The sequence below is a fragment of the Balaenoptera musculus genome, chromosome 2, assembly GCF_009873245.2.
Source record: "Balaenoptera musculus isolate JJ_BM4_2016_0621 chromosome 2, mBalMus1.pri.v3, whole genome shotgun sequence".
Classification (NCBI taxonomy): domain Eukaryota; kingdom Metazoa; phylum Chordata; class Mammalia; order Artiodactyla; family Balaenopteridae; genus Balaenoptera; species Balaenoptera musculus.
Window position 1 is genome coordinate 65,603,547 of NC_045786.1, and position 12,360 is coordinate 65,615,906.

General features: G+C 48.5%; 1 protein-coding gene across 1 annotated transcript in view; it reads left to right on the forward strand.

Annotated features, from left to right (window-relative positions):
- Positions 1-5,154: 5,154 nt before the first annotated feature.
- ANP32A (acidic nuclear phosphoprotein 32 family member A) overlaps positions 5,155-12,360 on the forward strand; it is a 39,230-nt gene continuing 32,024 nt past the window's right edge. The window contains exon 1 of the mRNA XM_036843443.1: positions 5,155-5,367. Within this exon, the coding sequence (XP_036699338.1) occupies positions 5,314-5,367 (54 nt within the window). The 5' untranslated portion in view covers positions 5,155-5,313. The remainder of the gene's footprint in view (positions 5,368-12,360) is intronic.

Here is a 12,360-nt window from a genome sequence, read left to right on the forward strand (position 1 = left end):
CACAGCCTAGAGATGACTTCCAAGGTATGGGGGTCTTCTGTAGACTATACCTGGAGTACCATCTTGCTGCTCCAGGCTGCCCAGCTTCCCACTTCCTGCTCTTTTCCTGTACCTTGTTCTTTGGTTTGTAACAGCCTTATAAGAAATTGCCTACTGCTTGTATCAGTCAGGGAAAGTTTCCATTGTCTGCAACTAAGAAATCCTACTAGCACAAACATCCCCCAAATCTGTTACACCTGTATTTTCCATTAAAATAACTTTTTCTTATTGCAAAAATTATTTATCAACTGAAAAACTTAGAAAATATAGACAAAAACAAAAAACAGTGTAACCTCATCACCCAGAGAACCTTTGTAAAAAAATTTTTTTTAACATTTTCTGGTGCATACTCTCCTAGACTTTTTTTCCTGGGTATATGAATATATTCTTTGTTTCTTTCTTTAGCTATTATAAAAAGTGCTACCACATTGTGATCAACGTGCTTGCTATTTACCTGCTATTCTGCCTCATCTATAGCTTTGCTTCTGCACATGAACGTGAATATAGACATAATGCGTTGGTCCAGCCTAGTGAAAAGTATTTGTCACCCTTACTCAAGTTGCCTTTGAATAAACATATGTAGAAGTGATATAATTCTCTTACACAATAAGGCGTACAAAATGATTTCAGAGGACAGTGTTCCTTTGCTGGGTAAGAGTCCTCACATGACTCACTTGGTCAAGTGCATTGGGTGTAATTTTTATATTCAAGTTGCTAGAATTCAGAATTTTCAGAGGAAGTTCAGGTTATAGGTAGACTCTCCTGAGGACCTAATATTTCCACTAGAAATAATTTTTAAATTACTAATTTCTCAGAATGCACTAAATTCATCTCTAAGAAGAATTGTAGAATATACATTTTTAAATAATTACTTATATGTACAAATAATAACTGCCATTACAAAGTAGGCAGTCTGAGAGGACAGTTTTACCAGGCATGCTTAAACTTATAAACACTAGTTGCAGATAGTAAATATATTAAAAGCTCTTAGAAAATCTATTCTCTACCTCTTCCATCTTAATAGACTTTAGTACTCTTTTCTTCATAGAGGTAAACTTCAACCCCAGATAGATTAAAATGAATTAGTAGATTCTAAATTAATTGCATTTCTATTTTTTCAACCTAGGTTGTCCTCAGTCAGTCTTATTCTATGGCTCCTCAACCCATTATTTGTCTTTAAGGCATCTATTTTTTTTTCCTTTATAGACATAATTAATACTAAAAATAAGAGATTATAGCTATGGTTTTCTTCCTGGTGAGTGGTATACAAACTTTCCTCTTATTGCTACCCCCAAATTACCCTTAATAAATATATCTAAGAAACAGACTCACAAAATTTCTAGTGAGTTTCTAACAAGTGTGTAGATAGATGATAGGTATTTTTCTATCTATAAGCTATCTTTAAGCTGCTTTTATGATTTTTACTATTAATTTTAAAAATCACATATAATGACTATTTTCATTATATATTTCATAATGACAGTGCTTTTTCTCCATGACCAATGCATTGATAAGGTAACTATTCAATAATTTGAAAGATAAAATCATCCAATGCTTTATTAAGCAAAAGAATTAAGAATGGTTTAACTTTTTAAATCCTGGACCTCAACATGCCTTTGCTATTCAAATCAAAATGCAGTAGTCTTCACATTTGTTACCATGAATTTCAAAAGAACAATCTACATTTTTAAAAAACAAGAGGAAAAAAAGAATAATCTACATTTCTAAAAGCTATTTATATAGAAAGACAAAAGAGAACATAATTAAGCTGGAGTCTTTCCATATCATTGTCTTTTGGGGTCCAGGCAGCAGAACCATGATGTAGGTGAAAAAGTACTATGGCCAGGTTCCAGTGTATGTGATTCAAGCTGAAGAACAAAAAGTTGAACTTGTGAATACATCAACTTGACTCATAAAAGGATGCTAACCAGAGGGTCTCCATCTTTAGAGACCAAACAAGGGCAAATGAGTTAAAATGGCAGCAACATCAATGTGGGTTATTTATAAAACAGTGTTTTCCAAAATGTATCAAGAGGCTAAGGACACCCATTGCTCGTACCTCTTAAAGAATAAGATGGGATGCTCATTTGTTTGCATTGGTTCTTGAAGGAAAATATTCTGTAAGGCAGGAAGATATCTCTCCTTACTTGAAGGCCATCTTTCTCCCTAGGGGCTCAAACCTTTGAACTGTATCTCATTTATTCTTCTCAGTGTGAATCAAATCCAGTTCTGCAAGTTACAGACTCTACATCTTTCATAACCTAACTCCCATTGTAGAATCACTCAGGAGTTAGGAACTCATCCTCTTCCCACTCCACATCAAAATTCAGCCCATATTCCTTGATATGGGGCTTCTTTTCTTACTATATGTCTGATATTCAGAGCCATTCAAGGGCATTTATTTCCTATAGTATGCAATGAAGTGCAATTTAAGAAACAACTCTGTAAAATAGGGACTGTAAGGGCAGTGTTTGTTGTTGTTGTTTGTTTGGATGTTTGGTTAAGTAGCCTGGGGCAAATGGCTCAGCTTTGGCTGAACTATATTCCTATTTCCTTTTGATAGTAACAAAAATCAAAATCACTAAAATTTTCTGAGAAATAAACTACAAAGAAATCTATTTGTGAAAGTGAGAGAAAAATTTCTTCTTTCAAAGTATGTTGGAAAGATGGGAAGTTAAGTATTCAATTGGCTAAATACACTTTTTGGATATTTCAGCTTCCGTAATGATTGACATCCAGTGAAGCCTTCTTTCGATTTTCTAAAACCAGTACAAAAGCTGTTATCTAAAAACAACGTTAAGTTTAATATTTTGAGTAGTAATGAAGTCATAACTTTTTCCATTCTAATTTGTTCCTGTACATTTTTTAACGGGGGGTTTGGGCTTCCAAGTCATCCTCTCCAGTCTTTGTACGATAAAATGAGCTATTTGCTTCCCTTTAGCAGAGCTGGATGGGGGCTATCTCTGCAGTTGATTGGTTGGCTTTTAAAGGATTACTTCTTTGGAAAGGTACCGTGCCATATCCCATTGCTAGCGGCGTGGACTTAGTTGTGGTTAAAATTTTAAATTGAAGATGAGCATTTACCACCAGAGAGGACATAAACTTCAGGTCTCCTGTGCTATATAGATTCTAGACATCATATTGGCTAAATGTGTTTGATGAAGAGCTCTGTTTTGAAACAACCTTAAATACCATATCCAGAAATAACAGCTGACTCTGGTAAAGAGAGGAAATTTGGGGTCCCTGTATGTTTTATAACTAAGCCAATTTTAAAAAGAATAAATTCCAGCTACACAAATTGACCTCAATAAGATTAACAAAACTGAGGAAGACTGGTGTCAGCTAAGGCAACAAGTCAAATAAATTACCCCATACTATTTTTACGCAGATGAGATAAAACAATGGCTTTCCATTTTTATTTTGCATTTCACAGCTACTCAGAGTATACATGATCACTTTTCCAATTCCACTTAATATTTTATCTGAAAGAAGAATTTACTGAGTAAAATGCTTAGTTGCAGGATTTCACATTTGCAATCCGTCGGGTTACAAAATTAAAGTTACTACAGTTTTCTTCCCCAGTGTAAGCATTCTGTATGTGCATTTTATTCACATTCTGTCACTTTTTATTTCCTCCTAAACTTTGTATGCTCAAGAATGAAACTGTATTGGTGTTATGTAACAATATTTCAAACTTGCAACATACATATTGGTTTAATCTCTCCCTTGAACCCATGTCCCTGAAAAATAAACACAATGTATGCAAAAGAACTACCTTGGAGTGCATGAGGAAGAGTGTAGACGTGTAGAAATAAAAGAATCGAAAAACAGTTGTGTGGAGATGTATCTGTCCTGTTGACAACAATCCCCATGATTTGTTAACAGACATAGGCAGCCAACGTAGTACACAACACTGTCCTAGAACTGGCCATAAGAAGTTGTTAACCAAGTAGGAATTAAGGCTTTAAGGTCTCTTACAACTAATGTGATTCAAAAAACCGAAAGCAAGCAAACCGTAAAACTTGGAGAAAGTGCTCCAAATAGAGCCTCTTTGGCAGCCCAGATTGAACCAAATGACTCAGGTGGACAATTAAAATAAACTGTGCGCCGTTTTCTTTCACAAGGTCTATAAAGCCCATAAATTATGTTCGGTCCAGAAAGCCAGGAGTTACTAGCACCTTCCCTTTCCATTTTTTAAAATATTCAATATATTCAGCATGAATTCTTAGTCCATGGTCTTCACTCATTTATTGATTAAACAAAACCCCGGGTGCCTCTTGGTGATCACTCCTTCCAAGCTGACATGCAAACTGAAATGCCTCTCCCTGGGGAGAGTCGAGACCGCAAGGTAAGTCATCCAGAAGTGGACGCATCTTGCTTTTTATTTACTTATGTATTCAAGGGGCTGCGATGGCCACGGCTGGACTACGACGAGGCGGGAGGCGAAAGGGCGCGCGGGCTGTGAGCCGCAGCCCGGGGGTGGGAACCCGCAAAGGAGATGGGGGGCAGCAGCCACGCTCCACTAGCTCTGCCCGCTGGACCCAGAAAATGACCAGCCCCTCCCCCCACCGCACCCTTGACCCCTCCCCTCTTTCCAGGCCTTTCATCCACCCGCCCGCCCGGCAGTCCGCGGCCCCCAGACCTCTCGCCGTCTGCCTCTTTCCACAACCCGGTCGTGCGGCGCGGTCAGGCCCGGGGCAACCCCACGAAGCCCATGGCCCGGCGAGGACCCCGACCCCCGGCCCCTCCGGCCGCGCCCCTCCCTTTCGTATAACGCACCTGCGGCCCCGCCCCCGGCCAAACGCTGAGGCGGCGGCGGGCTGGCGAGGCCGGGCGGCTCGGCCCTCCAGGCACAGTCGCCTTCCCTTCCCCCTACATTCCGCCCACCCCCCTCGCTCAGCCGCCGAGCTGCCGCCGCGCTCCTCAGCCGCCCCGAAATCTAAAGGGGTCCGTCTCCGGCACCACAACCAAATGGCTGAGCCTCCCTGGCCGGCTGCGCAGCCCGCCCATTGGTCCCTTCCCCCCCGCCTCCGCCACCATTCGCTGTTGCCCGGAGACCCTCGGCGGCGATTGGCTAAGGCTGCTGCCACTCTTCCGGGCTGCCAATCCCGCCTCCACGGTGATCAGGTTAGTGTGCGCCGCGGGTGCTGGGGGCTCGAGAACCGAGCGGAGCTGGTTGAGCCTTCAAAGTCCTAAAACGCGCGGCCGTGGGTTCGGGGTTTATTGATTGAATTCCGCCGGCGCGGGAGCCTCTGCAGAGAGAGAGCGCGAGAGATGGACATGGACAAACGGATTCATTTAGAGCTGCGGAACAGGACGCCCTCTGATGTGAGCATTTGCCAAAAATATCTCTGTCGGTCCATTCTCCTACTTTGTGTGTGTGTGTGTGTGTGTGTGCGTTGGGGGGAGGCACTTTTTTTTGAGGGGGGCGCCCGGGAGATGTAGGTTTGGGGGTCGGACTGCAAATGAATTGCAAGGTTGGGGGGTTGCAGTGCCATCCGAGCATGTTCCGGCTGCCGCCGCCGCTGCCCTTGGTGTGTGACTACCTGTGCGTGTGCTCCCGCGTGTGCGAGTGTGGGTGCGAGAGTGTGCACCCATCGGGGGCTAGCGGGCGCACGCGTTTGGGTCGGAGAGAATGAGGCAAAATAACCCTCTGAGCTCGCTGCTCCCGTGACTCCGTCTGAGGGAAAGATTAACAAGAGAGGAGGAGGAGAGGGGCTGCCTCCTGGATTTAACAACAAAAAAAGGGGGTTTTATATTTTATAAATGAATCCCCCCTTCCGCCCCCCCTCCCGCGCCTTCCCCCTCCCTTTCTCTCTCGCTCGCTCGCTCGCTCGCACACACACAATAAGTTTTGGGCTTCGCGAGTCCGGTTTAGTTTCTGATAAATGTGGGCCGAGGCCCCTGGGGAGAGCGCGTGGGGAGGGGGCTGCAGTGGAGTTGGGAATGGCTCGAGTTTAAAGTGCGTCTTCATTTCTTTGCAGTGATGAGGCGAGAGACGGGGGAGCCATATTTGTAACTTTGTAGTGTTCGTGAACGCGCCCTTTCTCTCCCTCCCTCCCTTTCTCTGCCTCCCTTCCTCTCCTCCTCTTTCTCCCTCACTCTTTCCACCCCACCTTCGGGCCAGATGCTGATGTTTCTTCCTTTCCTTCCGAAGGGAGGATAAATTGGAAGACGGGGGGAGGGATTTTCGAACGTGCAAAGGCACAGATAATCCCCGCGCCTTCCCACCTCGCGCGATCGCTACTGCAAGTTACCCAAAGGCTACGTCCCGGTCCCCCCTCGCCCCTGCTCCTTCCGGCCTCCCTAAGATGCTAGCCTTTGAGCCCTGGCGACCCCCGGCCCCGACCCCCGGCCCGTCTTTCTCTAGGGTGGGCTCCTTGGCAGCCATTCGGCGCCCAGTTAATAAATGGGCCCGGGAAACTTTGTCAGGACGCGAGCTGCCCAGAGCTGGTGCCTGTGGTGGTTATTGGCTGGGTCCAGATTTATGCGGGCTTAGCAGACACGCAGCTCCGGGATGGGAGTTTGCCTTCCCCTCGCCGTTATTGATTGGGCAGTAGCGGGAGTACGGCCGGAGGAAACTTACACCGAAGGGAACTGGGAGGCTCGGGCAAAAGCCTACCCCCGAGGAGGGGAAAGGTGAGGGTGGGTTACTCGAACGCCCGTTTTTATTTGTCTCCCTCTCGCTTTCAAACACTGTTTTATGTGAGTTGGAGGCTCAGCGGAGGAGACCCCGGGTCTGGGGCGGAGACGCTGGCTGACTCCTCTCGTGGCCCCTCCGGGGACCAGCGGAGCGCGGGCGGGAGGACCCCTCACCCCAGCCCCGGTGGCCAGGGTTCCACAGAGTTGGGAGTTTGGGGTAGCACTATGCGCTGACCTGTCGCCCCTCCAGCCCGTTAAAACCCGAATCCCTGGCGCAGGCAGGCCTTGCTTCCTCTTTTCTCTACTTCCTCCCCCAAACCTGAGTGAGACTTTTGAAAACAAGATCCTTTTTGTGCCCCCCCCCCCATCATAACGCAGCTGTGGACTGTAGACGTGCAATGCCTTATGGCGCGCAGGGCGGGGAGGGGGTGGCGGAGGGAGGGGAGGGGTTGCCCGCCGGAGGACGCTGGAGTTTCCGCGAACAATTTGCCGGCGGTTTGCCTTTCTCTGGCCGGTTTCATCCCAGCTTGGACCCCGAGCCAGAGGATTGGGGGGCTGGGTGTGGTGTTGGGGGAGGGGGCCGGAGCCGCGGGCTTCCCGCGTACTTTCCGGAAGCCCCCCGTGCGGAGGGGGAAGGGCGCCAAGTAGGGGGCCGGGGTCGCGGCGGGAGGGTGAGGAGGCACGGTTCGCCCGGCCAACCCTATCGCCGCTGCTGGCCAACTGGGAGCGAGATCGAAAGCGGGTCGAACCGGCTCTTTAAACTTCCCGAGTGTGTGCTGGGGGAGGGGAGCGCACCGCGCCGAACTGGGAGCGATTTCTCACGCTTACGCCCCCTCGCCTTCGAGTCTCCCGGCCCACACGCCTGCCCCCTACCTTGAGGCGGGGTGGGGCGCGGGTGGGGGTGGAGGGGGCACTTTCTGTCCGTTTGCGGAGGAGGGGGAGAAAGCTAGCTAATGAGGGACAAAAGGGGTGAGGGAGGAGAAACTCGGTTTTTTAAACGTTCTTAAGACAAATAGCTCCCGGAGAGCGCCCCCTGCACCCCTCCCTGCCGTGCTCCCCCCAGGGCCCCCACACACCCACCTTCGGAGCCTCTCCCAACTCTGATCCGGGGGCTGGTGGCCACGCCGCGACGCCGAAATAGGACAAGCAGCCATGTTTCCCGGGTCTCGCGCGGCCCGCCCCTCCCCTCCCCCATGGCGCGGCCGGCGCCGAGCGCGGGGCTCCTAATGCGGGCGCCGGGCTCCATGCGGCGCGGGGCGCGGGCCGGCGGCCGGGCGACCCGGCGGCCGGGCCTCGCGCGCGCGGGTCGGGGTGCGGGCGCGCCGGGGTGGCCTCCGGGCGGGCCTTTTGGCTTCCCGAGCTGGTTTGGAGCTCGAGGTGTTTTATTTATTATTATTGTTTTTGTAACGGCCAGGCCCGCCGGAGGCCGAGCCCGAAGGGCGCCGAGGCGTTACTGGGGGGCAGGGGCGGCCGCCGGGGCCCTGCTCGCCTGTGGCACGACTGCCGGGCGCCGGGCTGCCATTTTGTCACCGTGGCTGTTGTCCCTGGGTGGGGGGGGGGCGCAGACTTGCGCCATCGCCCCGACGGCCCCGGACGTGGAGGCAGCAAGGGGAGCGGGCTCCGGGGACCCCCAGTTGTGCTCTGGGCCCCGATGGGGGTCCCCGCCCCTTGCCAACGGCCTGAGGCTCTGCTGGAGCGTTGCGGCGGCCGTTGCTCCGGGAGGGCGACGATCCTCCTGGCGAGTGCTCCCCCCACCCCCAGCGCGCTCCCTGCCTCCCCCGCCCCTCTTCTCGCCAGTATTTCGTCCTTCCTCCTGCAGGCGTTTTAGACGTAGTTCAATGTGGCCCTAAAGACGAACGGATCGCCCTGGTGTTTGCTCTTTATGCGGAACTGATAGGAGGGTGGGGGGAGAAATTAAACATGAGGTTTTTTTTGGGGGGGGGGGGGCGCACGCGACTCTAGCGGCCCTGACTGAAGCCGAGGACAGCAGCCGCTTAGCCGGGAGGGACGAGTTGATGCGTTGGGGAAACGCCCTCCGGGGCTGGGCTCTCCGGGAAGGTAGGTCGCGCTCGGTGTTTCAGGTGGGTGTTGCAGCGCCCTGCTGGCTGCTAGGGGAGGCCCCCTTGCTTTTCCTCTGCCCCTCCCCCTTTTATTTTTGCCCAGGGGAAGGCAGCTACAGTAGTAAAGGTAACCCTAAACCGAAAAGATTAGGGAATAAGGGTTGCTTTTTAAAAAGTAAATGATGTCTTATTTTTTCTAACTGCCTTTCTCTGGCTGTTGACTGTGAACCAGGCAAGGCATCGCGTCGCCGGCATCTCTCTGAGACTTTTTAAAAGCTGATATCCATGCTGGTTAAGCACCTCACTGGTTAAACTCTGGTAGACGTCTGCATGGAGACTAGCTTTCATGGCAGTGCCCGGCCAAGGCTGCCCAGGAAGCCAGGTTTAACTTTGACCTTTGGAATACGTCACATCATGTTTTCCAGACTGACTTACTGCCTAATTGGGTTCAAGTAGCCTGATATTAACTCCAGTTTATGCAAGCCTACCAGGGATCCAGAGGCAGAAAATTGAGCATGAGTTCTGTATGGACATGGTCAGTTATGTTTTGGTACTGGATTGCTGCTGCTGATGGTAGTTTTGAGCCTGAGGGCTTCACGGGGGAGCTGGGTAGTAGAACCACGCAGGCCTAAGTGTAAATTCCTCGTGTCACAGAGGTAAGATAAGTTAACCTGCCCCTGTGATCTCAAGCCGGTTAACTTAACCTACCTACCTCTTTGATCCTTGGTTTCCTCACCTGTAAAATGGGAATAATCCTATTTAATGAGTCAGTGACAAAACTGGCTTGATCTGGCCCTCAGGTGCTCAGTATGTGATAGTGTTATTCTCAGAGAGATAGGGGGGGTGTGATGCAGCACAACTTTAGGCGTCTCTAGGGTTTAGAGAACAACAATAATAATAGCTGATGCCTGGTACAGTTTTAAGTGGATTACACATATCAGTTAATTTAGTCCCCACAGCAGCACTAGGAGGCAGGTACTATTATAATCCTTATATTAACACAGGAAATCGAGGCATAAAGATGTTATCACAGCCAATCTGCATACTCAACCTCTATACTGCCTCCCCTGAAGTACCCTTACTTGTAAGAGACTGTGGGGAAGAGCTGCTTCTTCCTTGGCTTTGAAATATTGCCACCTTATGAGAGAGTTAGAAGACTGGACAGCCTCCTGGTTGAAGATACTGAGGTGGGTGGTCAGGATCAGAGGCTCTCTGGCTTGTCGGTTTTAAGGAGGAGGCCATACATACACTTCCCTAGTTTGGGTTAGCACATCACATCTGGTTAGAATCTGGCCTTTTAGGTGTTGGGGGACACATTTTGAGGAATGAGAAGATAAGCAGGAGCCACTCAGGCAGTGGTGTGTGTGGGATCGTGCATGTAATGCATTTCCCACTTTTATTATCAGACAAAAAGCTGAATAGAATTGGCATGTCCTTGGTTTCCAGGATCTAATTTACTAATAACACTTCATGGATCATCTCACTTAATCCTCCAACAACTCCTTAAGGATAGGCCAAGCAGGGTGACATCCTCTGCTGTGAGGGTGAATCATCCAGGCTGGGAGAGTAGGTCAGACAGCTGGTAAGCAGCAGAGTTGGGTTCTGCTCCCACTGTAAAACCGGAGGTCCTTAGTTAGACAGTAAGGACTTGGAAAATTGTATAGTCTGTTGGGTCCCAAACGTGGCCCATCACCAGAATCATCCGGGTGCATGCAGAATGCAGATTCCTGGCTCCACCCCTGGACATTGGTTTAGCACAGGCATTGCCAAATTTTGGGTGAACTGCCTGTGTTTGTATCACAAGCTAAGAATAATTTGTACATGTAAACATTGCAATCAGTTTGATGATGTGGAACACTGAATCCCAGTTAAGTGAAATGTTGTCTCCCTTTCCCCCCTGCAAAGAATTATACTTGTCTCCTTGGACCTTTATTAGGAAAAAAATTGTGCTCATTATATGTTTTGAATTTTATCAATAAAAGAATTGTGGAAATTTGTTTTCTTTCATTATAAAAGTGCCTATGTAGTATTGTCAGTTTTACCTTTAGGTAAGGTTTACTGTCTGGCCCCTTACAGAAAAAGTTTAGTAATCCCTAGTTTAATAGATTGTGGGGAAGGACCTTGGGGTCTCAGTTTTTTAATTTTTTTGATTATTAAATATTTTATTAAGCGTGTAAGAAGCCTTTCTTCTGGGTGGTGCCTTAGGGGTCTTTCCAAGTCCTTTTACATGTGCCTTTTATCTAGTTGATGTCTGGTGGAAATCAGCCTCAATCCATGAACATCCATAAGAAGAGAAATCGTACTTGTTGCTGGTGTAAAATTGAGCATCCCTTCTATCCAGAAGTTATTCTGTGTAACCAACCGAAATTCTTCATCTTGCATATTCAGGATATTTCAAAAGGTTTTTGCATACCTTGTAGTTAAATGGTTACCCTTAAGTTTTAGATGTCTTCGCAGAGCTAGAGAAAAGGAGCTTTGAACTGCAACGGTTGGAGCTTTGAGGCCTGGAAGGTGCAGCAGCTGTGTACCTGGTGGCTGACATCAGAACTTCAGAGCACAGATCACTGAAAAGCACAGATAATCCTAGAATCTCTAGTTTGGGCCTGCTGCTCTTCCACCAGGCATGTTGCCTGGGGAACGTACTAGCAGCAAAGTGGCTTTGAGTTCCAGAGCCCTTCTTTCTACCTCTCTAGCCTCTTGTGCCTGACCTAATGAGCGGAAGGAATGGATAGAAAATTGGCCAGGCCACGGGAGGAGGCGATAAATCCAAGAGGGTGAATCCCAGTCCCCGTAACTGTGGCCTGTACTTTAAGGACAGCAAACTGCAGACCCAGTTCCCTCTCTGGGCCGTTGCTGCACCACCAGCCTCTCAAGGTAATACAGGCACCTTGATTGAGCTTTGGGGGCTGGTCATCCAGAGCTTCATTTTATATTAATTTTACCACATTGAAATAAACCTCAGGGCTGTTGGGGATCTTTTATGGAGATTGTGTAGGATGCTCATCAGATGTCTCGTTACCACGGTGCCTGCCCCTCTACTCTGGTGTATCACTTAGGAAAGGAGCAGAGAGCTTGTTGCTGAGTGGTCATGAGCCCTGGTCGAATGAGCTTGGCCCCGTTGTTGAGCCTGAATTATGACTTGGTGAAGAGGAGGCTCATTACTCTGTTGTCCAGAGGGGCTATTCCCTTACAGATGTTCGCTACCATGCCCTCCCCTGCAACACACACGTTTTGACCTATCCACCCCCTATTCTAGCTAGTGCTCTAGTCTCCTAGGAAGTACCCTCCCCCAGTCCCCCATCACCACTGCCTTCCTCCCACAAGCAAAGGAGAGAAATAGTGACCTGAGTCTGAATCTTATATTACTTTGAAATATAATTATATGACAAATGATAAATACCCAACAATGATGTTTTCATTAAAGAGATGGAGTCTGGCAGGGATGGAGACTTGTGAAGGCATCTGTTATTCCGAACTTCTCATTTAATAAAATGGGTTGAAGCTAGATGAACAAAGCCCCCGTTGGCCTGGGCCCCCTTCCCAGACATGGAAGCAGCCTCCCTGCATAGAACCAGTTGTCCTGATGACATTTGTTAACACGAAGCCTGTAAAACAAGAT